Genomic DNA, 27,082 nt, shown 5'->3' on the forward strand with positions numbered 1-27,082 from the left:
GCAGGGAAGAGAAGATGAAGCCAGGAGTAAAATTGCACAATAAGCACCTGCTGTTAGACAGACACATCCTTCTATTCGCCTGCAGCACATAAATGCAGGCGTTTCTGACCTTGAATTCAAATTGAGGCCATGGATCGATGGTGAATGCTCAACTCCAGAGCAGGTGTTTGCCTGGGTATTTCCCTGCCAAATGTGTTCGAGCAAGGTGACTTCTGGAAAATACAGGGAGGAGTTAGAAGACATTCTCTATATGTCATGAGAGAACTTCAGAGCTGCATGGAGTCCACTCCCAGCCAATGCAGGAAGTCCCTTGCAATACCCCGAAGACATGGGTTTGATCCCTGTGTCAGGAAGATCCTCTGGAGGAGGGCATGGCAACCCACTCCAGTATTTTTTTTTCCTTTATTATTTTTAATTGAAGGATAACTGCTTTACAGAATTTTGTTGTTTTGGATAGAGGAGCCTGGCAGTCCATAGGGTAGCAAAGAGTCAGACATGACTGAGGTGACTTAGCATGCACATGTGTGAGTGTGTGTGTTGGGTGTGGAGCTGTTATTAGCCAGATAATTTTGTGGTAGGCTGAAAAATCACCCCCCCAAAGATATCTGGGCTAAAGATATAGTCTCTGGAACTTATAAATGTTACCTTATTTGAACAAAAAGTTCTTTACAGATGTGATCAAAGATCTTGAGATGATCAGATCATTCTGCATCACCCGAGTGAGTCCTCAGGCTACAGAGGCAGAGGGATGACTTCCCTGGTGGTGCGGTGGATGGGAGTCTGCCTGCCAACGCAGGAGACATGGGTTTGATCCCTGGTCTGGGCAACTAAGCCCATGTGCCACAATTACTGAGTCCGTGCTCTAGAGTCCAAGAGCCTCAACTACTGAGCCCCTGCGTCTAGAACCTGTGCTCCACAGTAAGAGCAGCAGCCGTGATGAGAAGCCCGCACACGGCAATGAAGAGTAGCCCCTGCACCACAGTGGGGACCCAACACGACCAAAAGTAAATAAATAAAACTGAAAGACGATCCTATTTAAAAAGAGGGAGGTAGAGGGGAATTTGACTCATGGAGGAGGAGGTGATGTGAAGACGGAGGGTGGACTGGAGTGATGTGCCCACAGGCCAAGAACTGGCAGAGCCAGCAAAAACTGGAAGTGGGGGGGGTGTATTCTCCCTTAGAGCCTCTGGGGGGAGGGAGGTGGCTGGCTGTCCACCCTGCCTTTGGCCCAGTGAGACTGATTGACGGAGAGCAGACTCAGTGGTTGTGGTACATGGGCTTAGTTGCCCGTGGCATGGGGAATCCTCCTGGACCAAGGATCAAACCTGTGTCCTCTGCATTGGCAGGCAGATGCCCATCCACCGCAGCACATGGGAAGTCGTCCTTCTGCCTCTGTCTTCTGAGGACATTTGTGATAGCATTTAGGACTCACTCGGGTACGCAAAGTGATCTGGTCACCTCAAGATCCTTAATCACATCTGCAAAGAACTTTTTATCCAAATAAGGTAACATTTACAAGTTCCGGGCTTCCCAGGTGGCCCTAGTGGTAAAGAACCTGCTTACCAGTGCAGAAGACATAAGAGACTCATGTTCAATCCCTGGGTTAGGAAGGTACCCTGGAGGAGGGCATGGCAGCCCACTCCAGTATTCTTGCCTGGAGAATCCCATGGACAGAGGAGCCTGGTGGCCCATAAGGTCACAAAGACACGACTGAAGCGGCTTAACATACATACATATAAGTTCCAGAGACTATCTTTGGCCTTCCTGCCTCTAGAATTGTGAGAGAATAAATTTAAGCCATAAGCTTGCTGTAATTGTTACAGCAGCCACAGGAAATTGACACAGATTTTCTGGGCACTCTTGTGTTCTTCCCATTTAGCTATTTATCTGTGTTGCAACAGGACAGCAGCATTTGATCTGCCTGCCAATACACTGTGCCCTCTTCCCTTTCAAAATACCCAGAAACATTTCCTGGTGGGCTCTTAGAGGCAGCTCCTAGGTTTATCATGAGGATTAAGTGAGTTAATGATTATAAAACCCCTGAAATAGTGCCTGGCACAAGATAAATAATAAGTATATATAAAACTTCTTAAATAGGAATGAACGAACAAATATAATCCTCTTTTGGGTACCGAGGTTCCTGCTTTTGCAGTGTTTCCTCTACTGGCTTGTCAGCCAGAGAATATTTTAACTTCATTTTGCATTACTAACTTTCCCTTCAGAATGAATCACCAACTTTGTATTGTAAATAAGGTTATGTTCAGTTCAGTTCAGTCGCTCAGTTGTGTCCGACTCTTTGCAACCTCATGAACCACAGCACGCCAGGCCTCCCTGTCCATCACCAACTCCTGGAGTTTACCCAAACTCATGTCCATTGAGTCAGTGATGCCATCCAACCATCTCATCCTCTGTCGTCCCTTCTCCTGCCCTCAATCTTTCCCAGCATCAGGGTCTTTTCAGATGAGTCAACTCTTCACATCAGGTGGCCAAAATATTGGAGTTTCAGCTTCAACATCAGTCCTTCCAATGAACACCCAGGACTGATTTCCTTTAGGATGGACTGGTTGGATCTCCTTGCAGTCCAGGGGCCTCTCAAGAGTCTTCTCCAACACCACAGTTCAAAAGCATCAATTCTTCGGCTCTCAGCTTTCTTTATAGTCCAACTCTCATCCACACATGACTACTGGAAAAAACATAGCCTTGACTAGACGGACCTTTGTTGACAAAGCAATGTCTCTGCTTTTTAATATGCTGTCTAGGTTGGTCATAACTTTCCTTCCAAGGAGTAAGTGTCTTTAAATTTCATGGCTGCAGTCACCATCTGCAGTGATTTTGGAGCCCAAAAAAATAAAGTCAGCCACTGTTTCCACTGTTTCCCCATCTATTTGCCATGAAGTGATGGGACCAGATGCCATGATCTTAGTTTTCTGAATGTTGAGCCTTTAAGCCAGCTTTTTCACTCTCCTCTTTCACTTTCATCAAGAGACTCTAGTTCTTCTTCACTTTCTGCCATAAGGGTGGTGTCATCTGCATATCTGAGGTTACTGGTATTTCTCCTGGCAATCTTGATTCCAGCTTGTGCTTCATCCAGCCCAGCGTTTCTCATGATGTACTCTGCATGTAAGTTAAATAAGCAGGGTGACAATATACAGCCTTGACGTACTCCTCTTCCTATTTGGAACCAGTCTGTTGTTCCATGTCCAGTTCTAACTGTTGCTTCCTACCTGCATACAGGTTTCCAAAGTGGCAGGTAAGGTGGTCTGCTATTCCCATCTCTTTCAGAATTTTCCACAGTTTGCTGTGATCCACACAGTCAAAGGCTTTGGCATAGTCAATAAAACAGAAATGGATGTTTTTCTGGAACTCTCTTACTTTTGTGATGATCCAGCGGATATTGGGAATTTGATATCTGGTTCCTATGCCTTTTCTAAAACGAGCTTGAACATCTGGTAGTTCACGGTTCATGTATTGCTGAAGACCTGGCTTGGAGAATTTTGAGCATTACTTTACTAGCATGTGAGATGAGTGCAATTGTGCGGTAGTTTGAGCATTCTTTGGCATTACCTTTCTTTGGGATTGGAATGAAAACGGACCTTTTCCAGTCCTGTGGCCACTGCTGAGTTTTCTTAATTTGCTGACATATTGAGTGTAGCAGTTTCACAGCATCATCTTTAAGGTTAGGGTTAGATGTGTTCAATATCAGAAAGTAATGACACAACTCTTAAGGATCACAGCAATTCTGAGGAAAGAATACAATAAAATGCTCATCTTCTACAGCTTCTTCCTTGTAGCCAGAGGACCAATATTTAATCTGGTCCTAGGCATTTGAGTTCCTTATTTAAAACTCTCTTTTCTGTGTCCCTAACTGTATTTGAAGTACATTACCTTTTTTCTTAGCAAAGAAAGAATGACCTGGTTGCCCACCCCCATCCCCATCATTAGGTGAGGGGTGGAGACTAATATAGATCCAGGGACCCACCATTAGACTGAAAATGGAAACTAATATATATACCCAGGAATCCTTCATTAGACTATGTAGCAGAGACCAAGACAGACCCAAGGATCCCCCAGGGATCCTCCACTAGACTGCAAGTGGAGGCCAAGAGAGACCCATGGATCCTCTACTAAACTAGTAGAGACCTAGGTTTTAGTCCCAGTTCTATCACTGTATGCTTGTGTGACCATAAGCATATCCCTGAACCATTCTAAGCTTCAATTTCTTCATGTAAGACTGATTTCTAAAGTATCTTCCACTTTTCGATTGATGTTTGCCTTGTCTTGTTGTAAATAGCTAAAAACATGCTTTCTTTGGCTCTCATGGACACTATGATGTTTTCTTCCTAATTTAGTTCGAAGGAATTCAAACACTCTGATAGAAAATCTTTTAACAGAAGACCACTTGTCTATTTTCTTTGTGCCTTATTCATCTATATTGTGCTCTCATAAACTGAGAATTTTTTTCTTCTCTGGTACTTGGTGTGTTGAAAACTCGTCATCAATGGGCTGGGTAGCCACTGTGACCATAACTGATCCATGATTGTGATTATAAGGCAATTTTCTAGAATGGCTTGGGTGCATATGCTTTTTCTTTAAAATTGTGGATATCTAAAAGTAATTTAACTTTTATACCTTCATAAGAATTTTCACATAAATACCTTTTTTGTTGTTGTCAGACCATGTTTCAGTGACTGGGAGAGAGGAATGGCTTGGAAAATAAACATCATTCTAAAGCACCAAGCATCACCCCTACCTCATCTTCCCAGTATAACTCTTAAGTTCTGCCATCTCAGAAATTAGAGGGCAAAATTTAACAACTGTAAAATCTAGGTGGTGAATAGATGTTTTCACCGTACAATTCTTTCAATGTTTTTGTATCTTTGAAATTTTTCATAAAACATGTGGAAAAAGCATAAAGAAAGGATGAATTCCTGGGCTGGGCAGTGGGGCCTGGCCTGGGGATGGGAGAACTGATCACTCTCAACATGACCTGGAAGGCAGCCTCTCTGCCTTCTTCCTGGAGACTTGCCCTTTCTTTCCTCACTCCGAGTGATGTGATAAATTCACTGAGTGTGGAGAAGGAAATGGCAACCCACTCCAGTACTCTTGCCTAGAAAATCCCATGGCCGGAGGAGCCTGGTGCAGGCTACTGTCCATGGGGTCGCAAAGAGTACTCTACTCAATATTCTGTAATGGCTATCTAGGAAAATAATCAAAGAGTGGATAGACTCTGTGTGTGTGTGTTTGTGTATAACTGATTCACGCTGCTGTATACCTGAGACTCAAACAACATTGAAAATCAACTATACTCCAATAAAACATTAAAAAAATAAGTAAATACACTGAGTGGAGTCTAGGATCATAGCTGATGAGATGGGTCTCCCTGGCAGTCCCTCCCACCCACCCATTCTGCAGCACTTAGCTATCTACTGCTCATGGACACCTCACTGGCACCCAGGAAAGGGCTTTTGAACACTTGTTTGTCTTTAAAACTTAACAAATACCTTTACGGTGATCAAGGCAGACTGGGGTGTATGGAATATAAATTCATAAATAGATGATGTAGTCTCTTTATTTATCTTAGCCAAAGATTTGAGAAGCTATGGACAGTGTATTTTTTAGGTCATCTCCCCTCATACTTGTTTTAGAGTTGATTTTTTCCCTTTTGGTTGTGTCTTTGAACCATGTTTTCTCCTCTGCTCCTTAAACTGACAGGCTCCATCTGGTGGTCAACAGTCCTCTTCATGCTGTGACTACTCTGATGTTATTCGCATTGATTTTGTCCTGTTTTTTGCTTTGCTGAGCTGTGTGTGCTAAGTTGCTCCAGTTGTGTCTGATTCTTTGTGACCCACCACCAGCCTCCTCTGTCCATGGAATTCTCCAGGCAAGAATACTGGAGAGGGTTGCCATACTCTTCTCTAGGAGATTTTCCTGACCCAGTGATCAAACCTGTCTCCTGCATTGGCAGGCAGGTTCTTTACCACTAGCACCACATGGGAAGCCCATTTTACTTTGGATTCTTCAACTTTGGTTTCTTCATCCTTGGGATAAATTACAACTCATGAGGCCCTTCTTAATCCGAACTGTACACATCTTCCATGTATCATTTGTGGAACTCCCACTGCTCACACTCTACCCAGTTGGACCATTTGCTTTCAGCCCCAGCCTATGCCCATTGGCACTCTGCCCTCCACGAGTCTGTGTGCATTGTCTTCTCTTCCAGGCTACTGGAAAGCTCTGTCCCTTCCCCTTTCCTTGGAAGACCTTTTCGACTTCTGACTGGAACAGCTGTTCCCACCCTGCCCTTCCCGAATAGCTTATACTCACTGCTTGATAAAAAGACACTGCTGCAGTTACCTACTCCTATTTCTAAATCCATCACTACTCAGTAAATGTCAAGAGGGCCAGGTCCCACGTCTTTTTTACTACTGTATCCATAGTGTCTGACCCTAACAGACTAGGAGCTAAGTATCTATGGAATGAATAAGTGAAAGAACAAATGAGTGAAGCAGGCAGAGAGAAAAGGAGAGAAGCGATGTTTATTTATTTAGTAACAGCTCTACTGAGATGTAATTAACTCTCAAGATGTTAGATGTACAATTCAGTTGTTTTTAGTTATTTATTTTCGGATCAGCTGATTTTAAAGAGTAACTTAGTTACAGGGGAAGATTCTGAATTAAAAATTCACAAAAGCTCAGTTTATTGTGACTTTATTGAGAGAAAAGTATTTCTCTTGTAAGAACACAAAGTATTATTTTAACCATTAACATTTAAATAAAAAGATATAAATATGTCAAAGCCATGAACAAAGATCTTTTCTTATGTGTGACTCATGAATTCATGTTCCTTCAATTCCAGGGCTTACCTGAACTGTCTATAATGTATAAATCTTCACTAGTTGCATACATTAGTTCCTGCAGCAACATTCCTTGTGTTTGTGTGAGTGTTTCTGTATGTGGTTTAGCTATTTCCTACATGGGTTAGCAGTTCCCAATGCAATAACCGTTGCTTTCTTTTTCAGGAAGTATATCCAAATCTTTGCTTCATTTTACACAACAGTAATGAGAAGATTGGTTTGTATTTTTATGTCTTCTATTTTACAGATGCAACCAGTCATGCCACAGACAGTAAAAAATGAAACTGTGGATAATAAAAAAAAGTATTTAGAGTGGCACATTCCACTAAAAATCAAATCAACAAATACTTATTAGGGCAGGCTCTGTACTACAGGGACACCGTTACCTCGGGCCTGGTCTGTCCTGGCACCAAACCAGGTTGAGGGAGTCAGACATAAATACATGGCATTTTAATGTAAAGTGTAAACAAGTATACAACATGAAGAGGATAATGGTTTTCAAATGGCTGTTAAAGACAGGGGACTTCTCTTCACAGAAATTATACTGGAAAGCTCAAAAGGCAGAAGCACTAAAAAGAGTGGGGGCAAGGCCTTCAGCACTGGGGCAGTCTCAGGAGCTCTGGGAATGTGACTGAGCTGGGCCCTGGGGGCTCAATGGAAGGAGCGAGCGTGACAGACTCAAGTTTTTGGCAAGTCTTCATTCCACAGAGAAGCAGGGGTGACTGAATCTGGTTAGTGGAGAAGAGTGTGATATATCTGGAGATGAGGAAAGGGCAGTAGAGAACGTGGGCAGAAACCTGCCCGCAGAGGAGAAATGAGCACTAACGCTCAGAGAAAACTCAGGAAGAGAGTTGTTGCTCAGGAAGAGACTGAAACTCTGGCCAACAATAAGAAGTGGTGGAAAATCCAGAGGGGCACCAGAAGTGGTGCTCTGTGAAGATAGGCTGAAGGCTGCTGAGGAGGTTGTTACAAACTTTGAAGCAGGAGATGATGAAGGTTGAGCTGGGGGCTGAGTGACAAGATGAAAAGCTCGCAGGGGACTTCCCTGGTGGTGCAGTGGATAAGAATCTGTCTACCAAAGCAGAGGACACAGGTTAGATCCCTGGTCCGTGAAGATGCCACATGCTATGGGGCAACCAAGCCCGTGTGCCACTACTTCTGAGCCTGAGCGCTACCACTCCTGAAGCCCACGCACCTAGAGCCTGAGCTCTCAACAAGAGGAGCGGCCGCAGTGAGCAGCTCGAGCACTGCAACCATGAGTAGCTCCTCGCTGCAATCAGAGAAAGCTGTACGCACAGCAGAAGACCCAGTGCAACCAAAAATAAATAAATATTAGAAAAGCAAAACAAAACCAAGAACAACAAAAAAAGCTATCAGGAAGGTTCTGTTTTGGTGAGGGCTGGGGATACTGAGTTCAATTTTAGAGGTAACAGCCAGGCCATCCTGGAATTATCTTGAAGGCAGTGGAAGGGCATGAGTGACCTGGCAGAGGGGGAAGACTGGAGGTATTGGGTCTGGAAAGATCTGGAAGCAATCTGCCCTAGATGGATCAAGCCATGCTGCTGCCAAAGCCAAGTGTCTGCACAGCAGGAGAGAAAAGTGGAGGGCTGAGGCAAGACATGGGAGACAGACAGGGTCGGTGGACAAGGAAGGTCTGATGCCAGGAAGGGCAGAGGCAGCCTGTCTGGGAAGGCAGCAGCTTCCAGAGCAGAGCAGCGAGCAGGGCCCTGGCAGAGCTGGGGGCTGGCTGCCTTCTGTTTTCAGGAGCACCAGCTTGGGGAACTGGGCAGAAAGTGTGTTTTACAAAGAGGAAAGGCAGTGAAGAAATGGGCTCAGAGCAGCCTGTCTAAAGTAAAGAGCTGCCCATGTGTGCTGGCAGAGTGGAAGGAGTCACTGCAGAGGAGAGAGGGTGAGGAAGGAGCGGTGTCTCTGAGGACCCGGAGAGGAAGAGGGTGAGCTGAGCGTGGAGGGCAGGAGGGCTGCTGAGGCGCCAGGAGAGGCAGAGAAGGCTCAGAGCTGTGCCTGTGGGATGAGGAGGGTGCCCGAGAGCTGCTTCAGCTTACCCTGCCTGCTCCCTCCCCTCCTCACCAGCTGCCACTCCTTCAAGTCTACCCGATCACGCATTCCCCCAACACAGACTGTGGGGGGCTGGCAGTGGTCCAGAGGCCTGACAGTGACTACAGGCAGGAGGATACCTTCAGGCTGTACTCAGCTCTGGTGAGGAACAGAAGGGAGGGAAGGAAGAAAGCAAGCAGATGACCAAGCAAGTGCTGAAGTGGAAAAGGAAACTCAGGGAGTTTGTGGTAAGTCTCCATTCTCAGCAAAGTGAGAGCAGACACAGGGGGAAGTAAGGCGGGGAAGACTTCGGAACAACTGCCCCAAGGCCACTGTGTGTGTGGTGGGGGCTGGGGGAGGGAAAGGGGTCCGTAGAGGTGACCTCAAGACAGAGGAGCACCCTCAGCTGTGCTCTGTGCAGACGCAGGGGCGACCTGCCAAGCTCAGCAGAGAAAAGAGCTGATGGACTCACCCCGAGAGCTCCAACGGGGACGCTGATAGAAGGGCAGGGACCCAGCTGTTTCAAGGCATTAATGGAGGGTGACGCAAGCTGCCTATAAGTTCCAGGCACAGTTAAGAGAGAGGCAAATGGGACAGAAATAAAGGAAAGTAAGAGGTTTGGGGGAGAGAGGTAAAAAAGGCAGCAGAAGGCAGAGGTGGTGGGAGGGAGGCAGCAGAATGGTTGGAAAGGGTGGTAGACAGCGGTCAGTGGGACAGACCTCAGCGTCTGAGGTTTTGGTAGGAGTGAGCTGGAATGGAGGTGTTAGAGAACTGTGAGAACAGGGACCCAGAAACAACAAAAACATAGCTGCTGATGTCACTGAGGCTGACAACAGAACTAGAATGCAGAACCCTAGGGTCCCCGAGGGAGAGAGAGGTGACCTCGAGGTACCCAGAGGTGACCTCGAGGTACCCAGGTGCTGGGGGGCGGGTGGGGGCGTTATGTTTGCTGCAATGACATCTGTCTGGTTTGAGAAGGACACCTGTCTGGGTGCAAGAACACTGAGACATGCTCTGTACCTCTTCAAAAGTCTTGAGATTTATAGATGGCACAGTCACTTCCAACAGCCCACTCCATCCTCTGGAAGAAATAGACCATGGTGCTCTCCACCAGTAAGCCACTCAAGATGGCCAAGAAGGTGAGCTTACGGTTGATGTTCAGGGTCACTGAAAAAGAAAAGGCAACTGATAAGTTCTTAAGAGTTTAAATGATATTGGCATGTAAATTGTGTGGCAGTGTGAATGGAATGGTTTTGTAAAACTGTTTCTTAGAAAATCTATTTGTTCTTATTAATCTACGTTGTTACTTTTCCATCTACAAAGCTTTTGGGAGAACCAAAACATCTGCTGATGACAAAAACACCAAACTTCTCCTGCTCTCATCAAGACAGATTCGCATGAATATTAAACAGGAAAATAAAAGCTAGATCTTAAGGTTATAAAGAGAATAGCAGAAAAAAATGGATACTCTTGGTTTTATGGTTTACCAGATGATAGGCATTATAAGAAATATCAGATTAATACGTTCATTTACATAGCACTTCTCACAATGTATGGGATAAGTGACGACATGCAGGGCTGCTCTACCCTTCGTCAATGTCGTAAGAATTCTCCTGAGCTGTGAGGCAGATACCTGGCATTCTAGCCTGGCTTGACAACTGCCTGGCCATGTAACTTTGGACAAGTCGCCAAGAGCTCACTCAAAAAGTGGAGGTAATAATAGTTGCCCTACTGACTCCACAGGGCCTGCCTGGTGGCTCAGTGGTAAAGAACCCACCTGCCAATGAACGAGACATAGGTTCGATCCCTGGATCAGGCAGACCCCTGGAGAAGGAAATGGCAACCCACTCCAGTATTCTTGCCTGGGAAATCCCAAGGACAGAGGAGCCTGGTGGGCTGTAGTCCACGGGGTTGCAAAAGAGTTGGATATGACTGAATGACTAAACAACAATGACTGACCCCACAGGATGGATGCAATGTATAAGGGACCATTTTGAAAACTAAAAAGTACCATGTGATTAAACTGAACGAATATTGAACATGTGCCATGGATAAGGCACTATGAAAATGTTAGGCATTGTTATTATTCTACAAACAGTTCCAATGTTTAATAGGTTATATAAAAACTGTACCCTAGAAACAAGGCTTTATAGATAGTATATGGGTTGAAAGCTGAGAAAACAGAGTAAGATGTAAACATACCTCTGATTGCCTGAAAGTTTGATGTAAGGACAAACACTTTAATGAGTCTGAGGCACAGGGGTGTGTAATCATGTTCCCAAATCACAGCTGGGATCAGCAAGAGTTTTCCGTAGCTAGATAACAATAATGCCTTCAGCAGCAAAGTGAAGTTGAGTTTTTCTTTCACTTTTATGGGTCGTTCTATCCACAGGAAAGTGAAAATGCCAATGAAATAGGCAGTCTGTTCTAAGGAAGAAATGGAAAAATAAAGATACAAATGTCTCAATCCAAACCAGAGGCCCCTAAAAACAAATAAACCACAATTCCAAAATACAGCCTATCAGCTAATGACAAAAGAAATGCTTTATCAGGATCAAATTTTCTGGACTTCCCTGGCCGTGGATAAAAATCCAGCTGCCAAGGCAGGGGACGTGGCTTTGATCCCTTGTCTGGGAAGATCCCACCTGCCATGGATCAGCTAAGCCTGTGTGTGATGACTCCTGAGCCTGGGCACCTGGAGCTTGTGCTCCACAACAAGAGAAGCCGCAGCAATCAGAAGCCCACATACAGCAATGCAGAGCGGCCCTCGCTTGCCGCAGCTCAAGAAAGCCCGCCAAGCACAGCAACGAAGACCCAGTGCAACCAAAATAATAGGAAGTACTACTATTAATAACAACGGCTTCCCCGGTGGCTTACTGGTAAAGAATCTGCCTGCCAAAGCAGGAGACGTGGGTCTGATCCCTGGTCCAGGAAGACCCCACACGCCATGCAGCAACTAAGGCCAGATGCCATGACTAGAGCCCACTTGCTGCAGCTATTCAGCCCTTGTGCCCTAGAGCCCACGCTCAGGAACAAGAGGGGCCACTGCCACGAGAAGCCCACCCACAAAGAGAGCAGACCCCGTCACTGTGATTAGAGAGGAGCCCGCATGGCAACGGAGACCCAGCACAGACAGAAGTTAAGTAATTAAATTTTAAAAACCAGTCATTAAAAAAATTAATAATAAAAAAAGAAACTTTCTTTTTCTTTTTTTAAATAACCCCTGTCTTTTGTGTCAAATCCTGCTGGTATCATTTCTGAAACATATTTTGGTAATTCTTTCATGAAGTACTTCACTCTCTGGAGAAAAAGTAATTCTGGGAGAATTGTAATCATCAACTTTCTGAAGTTCCTTTTAGGAAATCAGGTTGTTTAAGCATTTTCACTCCTAGAGATCTCCACAGAGAAAACGGACAGGAGAATGGAAGGTTTTAAATCTGGAATATGGGACACAGCCTAGGAATTACATATGAAGGTGTTTTTCGTTGTTGATTCACCTACTTTTTTATGGACTGCCTCTTAGCCAAAAGACCTTGAATAGTCTGTTACCTAAATTAAAAACATCCCCTATTCATCTTAACAAACTTTTTGAGTGTAATTCCATATCCTTCCAGAAAGTATGCAGAGACAGAGTCCAGACTAAAAGAAGCAATAGTTCCCGTGGTATCCCACAGTCAGAACAGACTGCAATCTGTTCTGTTCCCAACTAGGAGTTTAACAATCTCTTTTAACTGCATTATTTTATTAAGATTGTTATTAATAAGACTGTTAGTGCTCTGACTACCCAGATGCATACATTTTGATTGGTTTGTCCCTAATTCTATTTTCTCCTATGTTGTTGTTCAGTCACTTAGTCATGCCTGACTCTTTGCAACCCCATGGACTGCAGCATGCCAGGCTTCCCTGTCCCTCACCATCTCCCAGAACTTGCTCAAACTCATGTCCATTGAGTTGGTGATGCCATCCAACCATCTCATCCTCTGTTGTCCCCTTCTCCTCCTGCCTTCAGTCTTTCCCAGCATCATGGTCTTTTCCAATGAGTCAGCTCTTCACACCAGGGGACCAAAGCATTGCAACTTCAGCTTCAGCATCAGTCCCTCCAATGAATATTCAGGATTGATTTCCTTTAGGATTGACTGGTTTGATCTCCTTGCAGTCCAAGAGACTCTCAAAAGTCTTCTCCAACACCACAGTTCAAAAGTATCAAAGTGGACAAAACATGGTCCACTGGAAAAGGAAATGGCAAACCACTTCAGCACTTTTGCCTTGAGACTCCCATGAACATATTATGAAAAGGCAGAAAGATTTTCTCCTATAAGCTTTCTACAGGATCACGTTTTTTTTTTTTTTCTTTTCTGGAAGACATGTATTGTATCATAGGAGAAATAACTGTATTCCTTCTAAAATGTTCTATAACTGAATCTAGCCAAAATAAAGAGGTTCCAAATATAGGTGATTAGGATCCATAATCCATAATTAGGATTCATATGGGTCAATTAAGGTCCATAACTAGGATCCCATCTCAGTGGGACCTTCTTGATTGTTTGCTTCCCTGATAGCTCAGTTAGTAAAGAATCTGCCTGCAATGTAGGAGGCCTGGGTTCGATCCCTGGGTTGGGAGATCCTCTGAAACAGGGAAAGGCTACCCACTCCAGTATTCTGGTCTAGAGAATTTCAAGGACTGTATCATCCATGGGATCACAAAAAGCTGGACACGACTGAGCGACGTTCACTTTCAGGATCCATAAACGTAATTTAGGATGGTTAGCCCCCATGGAATTTGATATAGTCTTCAGGGGAGACACACCATCTCCCTTCAAAATGACTGAAGGGCTCGTCGACTGCAAGGATCAGTTCAAACAGGCAGATTATATAGCCTGGGTTTTTAACTGATAATAATGAGAATAACAAAAATAAAGAACTTCCTCACAAGAACCATCTAACAGTGGTGGGTTATTGTTAAATGACAGTCCTGTCACTGGAGACACAATCTTGCAGGAATCAAGAGAGAAGGGTTTCCTGCACTGGAGAGGACAGCAGACTACATCACACACCTTTCTAGCTTAGAACTTGGGAGACTGAGCAAGCTGCACCTGCCCTTGGGCTCCACACAGCCTTTCCTAGGCAGGTATTAGAGAGCCCTCGCCCTTAGAGCTCTCACACATCAGATGCGTTCAGGAGGAGCAGCAGTGGAGAAAGAGCCGCAGTGGGGAAAACAAGAGATGGGGCCCTGGGAGACCTTCCCCAGCTCTGCACTGAGGCTAACCTGCTGGGGGAACTTCAGGGAGACCACGGGCCCTTCTTGTTCTTGTGCTTTGACAACTGCAGATGGGGAAGGCAACCCAACCTACCTACCAAAGAGGATGGTTGTGAAAACTGAGTTGATGGTACTGTAAAAACAGTTTTTAAGTTATAAGATGCTGGATTTGTATAACACATTCTTTATAAGCTGTTTTAGGAATCTGCAACCTAACTAGGGATTAGATTAAGACACATATAAATGTAATAGGAGAAAAAATTTCTGCTCAAGTGTCAAAACAGCCACTATAGAGTTAAGTGCTACAGAAATTCCAAACTACTTGAAAACAAGCTTAGTTTTTTTTTTTTTTTAATTATACACACAAAGCAATTTTAAGAGGCTTTGCTTTAAAGCTTAAAATTATATTAGGTTCTAGCTCTTGGTTTAGGTGATTTGTTCAAGGAAGTTTTTAATATTATGTACATTTGGGAATTCTCAGCAGACAAATGAATTTTAAAACCACTGGGACTGGATGAGAGGGCCAAGGAAATGAGGGCAGCCAGAGAAGAATGAGGGACAAAAGAGGACACAGTCCAGAAATATGACACTGGAGAGGTGTGCAGGTGGCACTAGTGGTAAAGAATCTGCCTGCCAATGCAAGAGAAGTAAGAAACCTGAGTGCAGTCCCTGGGTTGGGAAGGTCCCCTGGAGGAGGGCACAGCAATCCACTCCAGTATTCTTGCCTAGAGAATCCCATGGGCAGAGAAGCCTGGCGGGCTACAGTCCATAGGGTCACAAAGAGTGGGGCATGACTGAAGCGACTTAGCATGCAGGCATGGAGACTTAAGTACTAAAATATTTCAATATAAGGAAAAAGATTTTAGAAGTAGAAAAGCATGGAAACCAGTAAGTAATAACATAGTCACAGAAATTAATTCAACCCAATTCTGACCTAAGTCACAAATTTCAAATTCTGTAGAAAAACAATTTCAGAACTCAAAGAATTCTGGGGAGTAGCCCTTTCCCTGCACCTAGTATATGAGTAGGTAATTAGTATAATAATTAGTTTTATTATAATTAGTAATAATAGTAATTAGTACAATACATTGAATAATGTCTGGCAGTTATTAATCTGTTTTAATAAAGATGAGATTCAAGGAATCTTCAGATTGGATAATCATAACTTAAAGTGAAGAATTTTACCCAAGATATTATGTCTCAAAATACTTTATGAAACACCTGCATCTGATAAGCATAATCATTTCCATGCCCTATGTGTGGTAACAAATAAAAGTAAGCTTGATAGGGATTGCACTGAATCTATAGATTCCTTTGAGTAGTATACTCATTTTCACTATATTGATTCTTCTGATCCATGAACATGGTATATTTCTCCATCTATTTGTGTCCTCTTTGATTTCTTTCACCAGTTTTATAGTTTTCTATATACAGGTCTTTTGTTTCTTTAGGTATATATATTCCTAAGTATTTTATTCTTTTTGTTGCAATGGTGAATGGAATTGTTTCCTTAATTTCTGTTTTCTCATTGTTAGTGTGTAGGAATGCAAGGGATTTCTGTGTGTTAATTTTATATCCTGCAACTTTATTATATTCATTGATTAGCTCTAGTAATTTTCTGGTGGAATCTTTAGGGTTTTCTATATAGAGGATCATGTCATCTGCAAACAGTGAGAGTTTTATTTCTTCTTTTCCAATCTGGATTCCTTTTATTTCTTTTTCTGCTCCGACTGCTGTGGCCAACACTTCCAAAACTATATTGAATAGTAGTAGTGAGAGTGGGCACCATTGTCTTGTTCCTGCCTTTAGGGGAAATGCTTTCAATTTTTTACCATTGAGGATAATATTTGCTGAGGGTTTGTCATATATAGCTTTTATTATGTTGAGGTATGTTCCTTCTATTCCTGCTTTCTGGAGGGTTTTTATCATAAATGGATGTTAAATTTTGTCAAAGGCTTTCTCTGCATCTATTGAGATAATCATATGGTTTTTATTTTTCAATTTGTTAATGTTGTGTACTACACTGATTTGCGAATATTGAAATATCCTTGCATTCCTGGGATAAAGCCCACTTGGTCATGATGTATGATCTTTTAAATATGTTGCTGGATTCTATCTGCTAGACTTTTGTTAAGGATTTTTGCATCTATGTTCATCAGTGATATTGGCCTGTAGTTTTCTTTTTTGGTGGCATCTTTGTCGGGTTTTGGTATTAAAGTGATGGTGGCCTCATAGAATGAGTTTGGAAGTTTACCTTCCTCTGCAATTTTCTGGAAGAGTTTGAGTAGGATAGGTGTTAGTTCTTCTCTGAATTTTTGGTAGAATTCAGCTGTGAAGCCGTCTGGTCCTGGGCTTTTGTTTGTTGGAAGATTTCTGATTACAGTTTCAATTTCCGTGCTTATGATGGGTCTGTTAAGCTTTTCTATTTCTTCCTGGTTCAATTTTGGAAAGTTGTACTTTTCTAAGAATTTGTCCATTTCTTCCAAGTTGTCCATTTTATTTGCATATAGTTGCTGATAATAGTCTCTTATGATCCTTTGTATTTCTGTGTTGTCTGTTGTGATCTTTCCGTTTTCATTTCTAATTTTGTTGATTTGATTTTTCTCCCTTTGTTTCTTGATGAGTCTGGCTAATGGTTTGTCAATTTTATTTAGCTTCTCAAAGATCAAGCTTTTGGTTCTGTTGATTTTTGCTATGGTCTCTTTTGTTTCTTTTACATTTATTTCTGCCCTAATTTTTAAGATTTCTTTCCTTCTACTAACCCTGGGGTTCATAATTCCTCCTTTTCAAGTTGTTTTAGGTAAGCAATCTTGAGAAAGAAGAATGGAACTGGAAGAATCAACCTGCCTGACTTCAGTCTTTACTACAAAGCCACAGTCATCAAGACAGTGTGGTACTGGCACAAAGACAAAAATATAGATCAATGGAACAAAATAGAAAGCCCAGAGATAAATCCACGTACCTATGGACACCTTATCTTTGACAAAGGAGGCAAGAATATACAATGGAGAAAAGACAATCTCTTTAACAAGTGGTGCTGGGAAAACTGGTCAACCACTTGTAAAAGAATGAAACTAGAACACTTTCTAACACCATACAAAATAAACACTTTCTAACACCACAAAAATAAACTCAAAATTGATTAAAGATCTAAATGTAAGACCAGAAACTATAACTCGTAGAGGAAAACATAGGCAAAACACTCTCCAACATAAACCACAGCAGGATCCTCTATGACCCACCTCCCAGAATATTGGAAATAAAAGCAAAAATAAACAAATGGGACCTAATTAAAAGCTTCTGCACAACAAAGGAAACTATAAGCAAGGTGAAAAGACAGCCTTCAGAATGGGAGAAAATAATAGAAAATGAAGAAACAGACAAAGAATCTCAAAAATATATAAGCAACTCCTGAAGCTCAATTCCAGAAAAATAAAAGACCCATCAAAAAGTGGGCCAAAGAACTAAACAGATATTTCTCCAAAGAAGACATACAGATGGCTAACAAACACATGAAAAGATGCTCAACATCACTCATGATCAGAGAAATGCAAATCAAAACCACAATGAGGTACCATTACACGCCAGTCAGAATGGCTGCTATCCAAAAGTCTACAAGCAATAAATGCTGGAGAGGGTGTGGAGAAAAGGGAACTCTCTTACACTGTTGGTGGGAATGCAAACTAGTACAGCCACTATGGAGAACAGTGTGGAGATTCCTTAAAAAACTGCCAAAAAAGTAGAACTGCCATATGACCCAGCAATCCCAGTGCTGGGCATACACACCAAGGAAACCAGAATTGAAAGAGGCACTTGTACCCCAAAGTTCATTGCAGCACTGTTTATAATAGCCAGGACATGGAAGCAACCTAGATATCCATCAGCAGGTGAATGGATAAGATATGGGAGAATGGCATTGAAACATGTAAATTATCATATGTGAAATGAATGGCCAGTCCAGATTCAGTGCATGATATAGGATGCTCAGGGCTGGTGCACTGGGATGACCCAGAGGGATGGGATGGGGAGGGAGGTAGGAGGTAGGAGGGGGGTTCAGGACAGGGAACACATGTACTACCATGGAGGATTCAAGTCAATGTATGGCAAAACCAATACAATGTTGTTAAGTAAAATAAATAAATTAATTAATTTAATAAAAAAGTAAAGGAGGAATATATGCCATGCAAGCACTAAAAATAAAGAAAAGAAAAGAAAAGAAACAAATAAAAGTAAGAAAGCAAGTAATTTAGACAAACTCACCTAGCAGATTAGTGGCATAGCTGAAATTTAGTCTCAAATCCTCTAGCTAGCTCCTCTTACCAATGATTAAAACCATGCACCTTAATTTTAAAATCAAAATAGTCGGTCAAATAATATATGGCTTCTTCCTACCTAGAGAGGCAATCGCAAACATTCTGTAGAAATCCCACTCCTTAGCATATCTGATAAAGTCGTCAGGATCAATGCTTCGGCTGGAGTCTTGGAGCTGCCACCACCTCAGGTACGCTTCACAAAGCAGACAAAATACACAGAGCTTTCCGTGCATCTGTCAAAAGACATTGCCATTCAATCAGGTAAAGAAACAACTACTTAATATCAAGAGGCACAGACAGAGCTAACTTTTGTGGGTTCTGAAGACTGTCCAATCTAGTAGCTTTTCAAATTCAGAAACTGCCCAGTTAAATGCAAATTGTATTCAGTCTATAACCACTAGGTCTTAATCAGCAGTGTTCAGCAGAAGCATCACATGAAGAGATTTTTCAAAATACAAATGTCTAGGCCCCAGTCCTGATTCAGAATCTGTGGAAGGAAATCCCAGGCAGGCATACTGTGTGGGAAACACTCAGGCAGAGGGTGAGCTGTAATGTGCACCCCTAGTTAAGAATCACTGCTTTAAATAGCAGTTCACTTCATCCTGTTATATTCTCAACATTTGTCTGATACACAGAATTAAGCAAGAATTTATGTGACTCAGGATGGGTGGAAGCAGCAATAAACACATTTAATCTGAAGATTTCATGACACCTCATAAGATACTATTAGTCTGAACATGAATTTTTAAAAAAATGCCTCTAGGTTGGATGAGTATAAACTAAAATAGTGAAAGACAGCAATTAAAGGTGGCAAATCTTCTGGAAATTTTAAAAAAAGAGTCTGAAATTTGGCAAAAACAGAAAATGCTAGGCAACAAAAACTGGCTTTTTTCTATATATTTCTCCTACTCATTGAAATTTATCTATGTAAAGTGGGGAAGAGAAACTGTGTGCAAAGTTGATGTGGTCCAGGGATATGCATGGTTGTGAGCTTCTAGCATTTAGCACACTGGTTCTCCTGGCTGCACTTTGGCATCCACTAGGGAGATTTACGGAGAAGGCAATGGCAACCCACTCCAGTACTCTTGCCTGGAAAATCCCATGGACAGAGGAGCCTGATAGGCTGCAGTCCATGGGGTCACTAAGAGTTGGACATGACTGGGCAACTTCACTTTCACTTTTCACTTTCATGTATTGGAAAAGGAAATGGCAACCCACTCCAGTGTTCTTGCCTGGAGAATCCCAGGGACGGGGGAGTCTGGTGGGCTGCCGTCTCTGGGGTCACACAGAGTCGGACACAACTGAAGCGACTTAGCAGCAGCAGGGAGATTTAAGGAATACTGATGCCTGGATCCCATTGCCAAAGATTCTGATTTAACTGGTTCTGGGTGAGGCCTCAGCTTGGAATAATTAACTGCTGCCCCCACCCACTCCCCTAGGTGTTTCTAATGTGTAGTCAAGTCTGAGACTTCAATTAGATTACAAAACAGCCTGGGTTATTTAACTCGGGGGAAGGAGGACAGGGATAATAAATTGCACTGTTACTGTCCCTGTTAGCCCAAAATTAGGGTTGCCAGATTTGGCAAATAACAATGCAGGATGTCCAGTTAACTATGCACTTCAGATAAACAACAAATACTTTTTTCGTGTATGTATGATCCACACAATATTTAGAACATATGCTAAAAATCAGTTTATCTGACTTCCAAGTTTAATTAATTGTCCTGTATTTTATCTGTCAATCCTAGCCAAATTATTAAGAGTATACAAGTCAATTCATTAAATTGTACATTTCAAAAAAAAAAAAAAAAATTCAACTGTATCTATTAGGACTTTTCTGAGTTTTCATCTCATGTATTTCCTCAACAGGCTTCCTGGTGGCTCAGTGGTAAAGAATCCACCTGCAATGCAGAAGATGTGGGTTGGATCCCTGGGTCAAGAAAATGCCCTGGAAAATGAAATGGCAACCCACTCCAGTATTCTTGCCTGGCAAATGCCGTGCACAGAGGAGCCTGGTGGGCTACAGTCCGTGGGGTCACAGAGAGTCCGACAAGACATAGCAACTAAACCAATCAGCCATTCCCTTAACAGCAGAGTATACCATGCAATACATTACATTTTAAAGATATTTTTCTTTTAATGTTTGCTTACTTCTTTTAGGGATAATTCTCTCCCTACCAGGTTATATTTAATTTTATTCTGTTCAAAATTACTGATATCTGTTTCAAAAGGTAACCTACTAAAAAGGAAATCCAGGTGATGGTCTATCAACTTCCTGCCAGTGACCATATTCTTAAATACACACTAGACATTGCATACCTTTTTAAAAAGCAATGCCTGCTATTTCCAGAAATTTCCAGACATTGTTGATAAAAGACTCACTCTTGTTAGAATGCCTTTCTTTAAATAATATTCTTTAATTCTGTTCAAAAGTGTTATTATTTCAAAATGCAAAATCATCAAGTAAAATTAGAAAATAAAAAAAATTATCACAACTTACGTTTATTTTGGTATTGAAAAGAATATGCCTGTAGGCCTGGGCTTTGCATAAAATAGCATTAATCAAGATGATTACAGGATCATACTCGATGTATTTGTCTACAGGTTTCTGGCAGGATTTCTGAAATAATGCAAGACAATATTAGAAAAAATATATTCATACATTCTGAAATTTTAGCGGATTTCAAAGCAGCAGATTGTATTTTGGATTTATATAGCAATCAGGTTGTATCAGCATTTATTTAGATGGCTTCCCAGGTGGCGCTAGTGGTAACAGAATTTGCCTACCAATACAGGAGACACAAGAGACGTGGGTTTGATCCCTGGTTGGGGAAGGTTTCTGGGAGAAGGAAATGGCACCCCACTCCAGTATTCTTGCCTGGAAAATTCCATGGGCAGAGGAGCTTGGCAGGCTCCAGTCCATGGGGTCGCAAAGAGTGAGACACAACTGAGCGACCAAGCATGAGCATTTATGGAAACTTCCATTCAGATATAAAATGTTCATCTATGCAAGCCTTGGCTTCAAATGAGTAAATATAATCTTCTAGGGTAAAAATATTAATCTTTTAACCTCATATTAAAAAGCTAAAAAGATATTTGATTTAAAGACATTTCAGGCAGGAAAATATCTCAGAAAATGCTACTTTCAGTTTGTAGGAACTGTTATAAAATAAATAAGTTCAGAATGTACTTTCATTGCCCGTTGACTAGATGGCCCCAACTTTGTGCTTCTTGAAATATGATTTGGAGAAAGGGGTTCAAAAAAGTAACCCTACACCTAGAACTGAGAGCTACAGGTGGGCAGGAATCCTGGGATGGCACCTACCAAAAAGAGCCTGTCTTTTTCTTTTTCTCCATTGAGAACATGGCAAGAAAATGGTCTTTCTGGGCTACAGTAGGCCCTGGAGACCTCTGGCTGTATGTAAGGAACTGCGTTGTGCTGCCTGGTTCTGAGTTGCCCAAATCAAGGCCCTTGGGCTCTCGGCAATTCCTATTAAATAGCTTTTTTTTTTTTTTTGGATACGTGATTACAATGTTATGAAATCCCAGGGCCATTAGAACATACAAAATGCAGGTATAGGAACAAGCTCATTAGAATTGCAACATCTGAATCAGTATTAGCTACAAAGTTGCAGGGCTACTAGTCAAGGCATAAACTAATGGCTACAATTAAAAAAACAAAACAATTTCAAAACTCTGAGAGGATAAAAGAGAAATACAAGAAGTGATGTATATGCAAACATACTAGGAGGACCTTTTGATTACATCTAAGTGCTAGAAGAAAAATGGAGTGCACTGAAGAATAGTAACCCTGCACTCCCAGTGTTATAACGAGTTAGATTCAATTCCAATTTCAAGTTTCTCCGTTTCACTCACATCACTACAAGAAGTGCGTATGTTTGTCTAGTCATCATGTGAAACAATGAAGGGAGATGTGCTATTACCCCAAATTTAAATGCACCTAATAGATCTGAGGTGTAACAGGTTAGGCTTTTTAGCTGAGCAAAGAGAAAGCCAGTGTCTAAACAGAAGCCACAGAATCAGAAATTATACATACCCAACACAGCAGTTTTCTAGATCTTCTCCCTGTGCTACTCACGTGGAGAACACGTCCTGTCTTTATACAAATAAGAATGGAAGGCCAGAGATGCTACTTCATTTCAAGATGAAACCGAGACTGGTCAGGGACCTTCTCTCTGTCCTTTAAAAATTCTTTGAAACCCATCTCCTGACAGCATCAAAAGTCTAAGATGGGATTTGGACGTATTTTAGAAGGAGGGAGGCAGAAACCAACAGCAGGGGACAGCGCAGCGTGGCTATTCCTTCTGCAATCACTTACCTGACAAATGTGTTTGGAATGACTATTACACTCAGAGCAATAGCTCTCTTTACTTAGCCATTTCTATGCACCAGGCATTTCCACAGTGCTGGATACCTACCCTGAGACATAAGCTCTAATCTCAAGGACCTTACAGTTTAGAAAGTGAAAGTGAAAGTCGGCCAGTCAACCAACTCTATGAGACTCCATGGACTACAGCCCACCAGGCTCCTCTCGTCCACGGAAGTCTCCAGGCAAGAACACTGAAGTGGGTCTCCATCTCCTTCGACAGGGGATCTTCCCAACCCAGGGATTCAACCCAGGTCTCCCACACTGCAGGCAGATGCTTTACCCTTTGAGCTACCCAGGAAGTGCTGTCCTGGTGGCTCAGACAGTTTAGAAGGGGAAGGCAAATAAACATGCTACTAAAAGTGCTACAGTGGAGTAAGCAGGTGACATAAACCAAACAGAAGGGGCAACTGCTGGTATCATGTGACATGCTATGTGCTATGCTCAGCTTCCCTTCCTAGCATGCTGAGGATTTTAGAAATACTGAGAATTCATTTAAGTCTGCTGGTTCCCTCCCTATCAGTTTAGGCTGAATTTTTTCCTTGTTCTGCCTCTATTATTTGCTTTTCATCTGAGTGCTTCCTTCACCTTGAATGTAATGAGTAAAACCACACACACACACAAATGTAGTAAAACATCTTATGGGGAGATAGCTAAATTGAGTAAATACATTTTCTTATTTCTGGAAGAAAAGCTATGACCAACCTAGACAGCATATTAAAAAGCAGAGACATTACTTTGCTGATGATGGTCCATCTAGTCAAAGCTATGGTTTTTCCAGTAGGCATGTATGGATGTGAGAGTTGAACTATAAAGAAAGCTGAGCACCGAAGAATTGATGCTTTTGAACTGTGGTGTTGAAGACTCCAAGGAGATCAAACCAGTCCATCCTAAAGGAAATCAGTCCTGAATATTCAGTGGAAGGACTGATGCTGAAGCTGAAACTCCAATACTTTGGTCATCTGATGTGAAGAAGTGACTCACCGGAAAAGACCCTGATACTGGGAGAGATTGAAGGCAGGAGGAGAAGGGGACAACAGAGGATGAGATCATTGGATGGCATCACTGGTTCGATGGACATGAGTTTGAGCAGGCTCCAGGAGTTGGTGAAGGACAGGGAAGCCTAGCATGCTGCAGTTCATGGGGTGGCAAAGAGTTGGACACGACTGAGCGACTGAACTGAACTGAATGATTCTGGCAAAACTGCTCCCTTCTATATCATTATTAATAGTCAAGTATCCTGAAAGAGAAGTTTGTCCTCTAAGAAATCCCTACAGCACAGGGACCATGAACACCCAGGAAACTCAAATACTGCTTCCACCAGCTCAGTCTTCACATAGATATGACTTAGTTTCTGCTGCTATGCTCTCTAATTCTACAATGAATCACATCTCTTTCAGAATATGAATTGGTCACTTTTTTTCCCCCCATGAATATTCTTGCTGCTTCTTCCTTCCCATCATCTCCAGGACAATTCCCTTCCCCACTCATTCTCAAATCTCTTTAACTTTAGCTCCACAATAAGCAAGCACATATCTGAAAAGTGAAACCGATGAAACTTTACATTCCTGCGAGGGTAGTGCTGTCTTATTCATCTTTGCACCCAGCAACCAGGGGTGAAAGCTGCCTCCTGTTGTCCTAAAACCTGGGACAATGTCAAAGGAGTCTTGTTTTGTTACCATAATGGATTTAACAAATATCTGAGCAGTTAAAATAGGTCAGGCTCTACAGGATATTAAAAGTACAGTATCTTTAACATAACTATAATAAATTGTGAGATGCTGAAGCAGAGAGAGTGACTAAAAGCAAGGGACATGCTTCCGTTAGAAAAAATTAGAGAAACAGAGATAGGCAAGCTGGAAGGAATGGCAAGAGAAAAGCAAGAAGAGCAAAGGGAAGGGAGATTAGAATGAAAAATACTGGTAGGTGATCAGGTTGAGTATACTGCTGACTCCAAACTCAGCAGAGAAGAGACCAAAGTATTAGTATTAGTTACTGACTGTAACCACCTAGAAACTGGATACTTTTCCCACAACAAATAGCATGATATTAGACTTCTCTGGCGGCAGAGTGGATGAGAATCTGCCTGTCAATGCAGGGGACACAGGTTCAATCCCTGGTCTGGGAAGATTCCACATGCTGCAGGGCAACTAAGCCTGCACACCCCAACTACTGAAGCCCAATCGCTCCAACTACTGGAGCCCTATGCTCCATAAGAAGAGAAGCTGCCGCTATGAGAAGTCCGCTCACTGTAATGAATAGCCCCCATTCACCGCAAATAAGCCCTCATGCAGCAATGAAGACAAAGCGCAGCCACAAATAAGTAAAGAATAAAAATTTTTTTAAAAATCTGTAACATCATCATATATAGAAAACAGCATGATATCTAAAACCCTTTTACTTTTAATCTCAGGACTTTTGGACATCCTTTAAAAAATTAATTATTTTATGGTTTAATTTTCAGAGTCTGGCACCAAATGAATGATTTTTCTGAGTAATGCAATTATGCATATTACTAAGCATTAGTGAAATATAAACAAGGTTAGCACAAACTCCATCTCATTATGGAATGATTGTGTACAATAATTCAAAATGTATAGTACCACCATTCAATATTCCAAATATTACTCTAAAATCTGTCTCTTGGGTGAGAAAGTGTAATCCTGGGGGTCTGGGGGTGGAGGGAAGTGGGTGATAGTATAGCTGTTGACCTAAATAGCTATCCAATAATTATCTTCACATAAATAAAGGTATAGAGAAGCCAGTGTCTGATGGTTTGAAAGGGATTTTGTTTTTGTTAGCCTAATGCCAGATGCATTTCGAACACTAGTACTGGGTTTATGTGGTTGCATAATTTGTGGAAGTTCTCTAAGCGAAGCAGGAGAGGATATATGTGAAACTTGAGGAGAGACAGGGTATTGTTCAGAGGAGTGGGAACATGAATGGACTAGTGAAGTGTATCATGATGAACAGATGGTATCAAGGCCTACCTGAGGTTAGCGGTCATGAATTTAAGGTGTTTTCTCCCCAGCAAAGCTCAGCAGCAAGGGTGTAGGGTCAGATAGGCAATATGTTTCAATTTTGCCAAATGAGAGAAACAACTTGAAAGAAGAGCAGGAAATTGAGAGTGCAGGCACAAGAATGATTATTAACATAATGGTTGACAAGAAACAGATACACATTCACACTGTTGACTCCCTTGCAAATTACTCTTGCCATGTTTTTGAAATGAGAATTATTAAAAAGTCATCAGGAGATCAGAAAGGGGACAAAAATGTATTGACTGCCTATATTGTGACAGATTCTTTCCTAATGGCCCCCCCAAAAGAACCTCCAATTGTGTGTTTTTTAAAAACATATTCTCTGTAAATAGACTACGGAACACCTCGAAAACAGAATTTTCACTTCCTCGCTTTTGGTTTTTATATCATCAACGTCCAGCATAGTGCTTCGTACATAATAGTGTACATTCATGAAACCTGAAAAAATACTCTAGGAGAATTTACTGTAGGTGATGAAGTGTTAAGACGGTAACATCTGTCTAATCAAAGGGAGAATAAGAATGAAATAGTTTTGACGGGAGCCCAAATGTCAGCCTAATCCGATCTTTAAGTTTCTCTGAACAACGCATGCATCCATCTCCGTCGGAGGATTTGTTCGCCCGGGTCAGCAAACACGAGCCGTGTGAGAAAAGTGCTGTAGGGAGCACTTCTCTACCACTACAGGTATTCACGCAAAGGTTCGACTGAGCCGGAACGGAAATGTCAAGCATCGAACTGAAGTCTGTATTAGAGCACTCTGAAACTCGTTGATTTTTGATCGCCCTAGAAAGCTGGCAAAGATTCCACGGCATCTCACGGCCCCCAGATCTCGCTGCGCCATTTTTTCCCCAAGGACACCCCACACCTGACAACTCACACAAATGGTTATCTTCAACACGCCGTGGTTATAGTCTCGGTACAGCTCCTTGGCCTCTTGGTTGCATTCGATGCACCTGTACTGGCAGGAGGCCGAGGCAGCAGTGATCGAAGTCACTGTCGCCTCATCCGTCTTCCCCTTTCCCGCTGTCACCCCTTCGGCGTTCCCTTTGCCAGGCCGAAGCCCACTCCGCCCACCGGTGCCCATTTCCACGCAACTGCCAGCCAGAACTTCCGATTCAGTGGCGGGGGAAGACGTCAGACGGCCGACCGGAAGTCTTGCGCCGGGCGGTGCTTGCT

At 42.3% G+C, this 27,082-nt stretch overlaps 1 protein-coding gene across 3 annotated transcripts; it reads right to left on the minus strand.

Moving 5' to 3' along the window:
* ARV1 (ARV1 homolog, fatty acid homeostasis modulator) lies at positions 1 to 27,044 on the minus strand. 3 transcript variants are annotated; one of them, XM_043477155.1, is made up of 6 exons: positions 26,784 to 27,044; positions 20,979 to 21,098; positions 18,558 to 18,711; positions 11,111 to 11,335; positions 9,929 to 10,075; positions 1 to 212 (listed from the first exon to the last, which is right to left on the minus strand). In XM_043477155.1, exons 1-5 carry the CDS (start codon positions 26,988 to 26,990, stop codon positions 9,933 to 9,935), a joined length of 849 nt encoding a protein of 282 aa, XP_043333090.1. In that variant the 5' UTR covers positions 26,991 to 27,044; the 3' UTR covers positions 1 to 212; positions 9,929 to 9,932. The 3 variants fall into 3 exon arrangements, with proteins under 3 accessions (XP_043333090.1, XP_043333089.1, XP_043333091.1); XM_043477154.1 differs by lacking the exon at positions 1 to 212 and adding an exon at positions 6,692 to 7,137; XM_043477156.1 differs by lacking the exons at positions 1 to 212; positions 20,979 to 21,098 and adding an exon at positions 6,692 to 7,137 and having other exon boundaries at positions 26,784 to 27,040.
* Positions 27,045 to 27,082: the final 38 nt, after the last annotated feature.

Source organism: Cervus canadensis, chromosome 8, assembly GCF_019320065.1.
Source record: "Cervus canadensis isolate Bull #8, Minnesota chromosome 8, ASM1932006v1, whole genome shotgun sequence".
NCBI lineage: Eukaryota > Metazoa > Chordata > Mammalia > Artiodactyla > Cervidae > Cervus > Cervus canadensis.

What these genes read in the sequence shown, in the direction of transcription:
- ARV1 (XM_043477155.1), bottom strand. Translation starts at nt 26,990, where the DNA reads ATGGGCACCGGTGGGCGGAGTGGGCTTCGGCCTGGCAAAGGGAACGCC. An exon ending in TGTTGAAGATAACCATTTGT is followed by an intron (nt 21,099 to 26,783) that starts GTGAGTTGTCAG and finishes GCATTATTTCAG; the next exon opens with AAATCCTGCCAGAAACCTGT. An exon ending in TTTTCAATACCAAAATAAAC is followed by an intron (nt 18,712 to 20,978) that starts GTAAGTTGTGAT and finishes GTCTTTTGACAG; the next exon opens with ATGCACGGAAAGCTCTGTGT.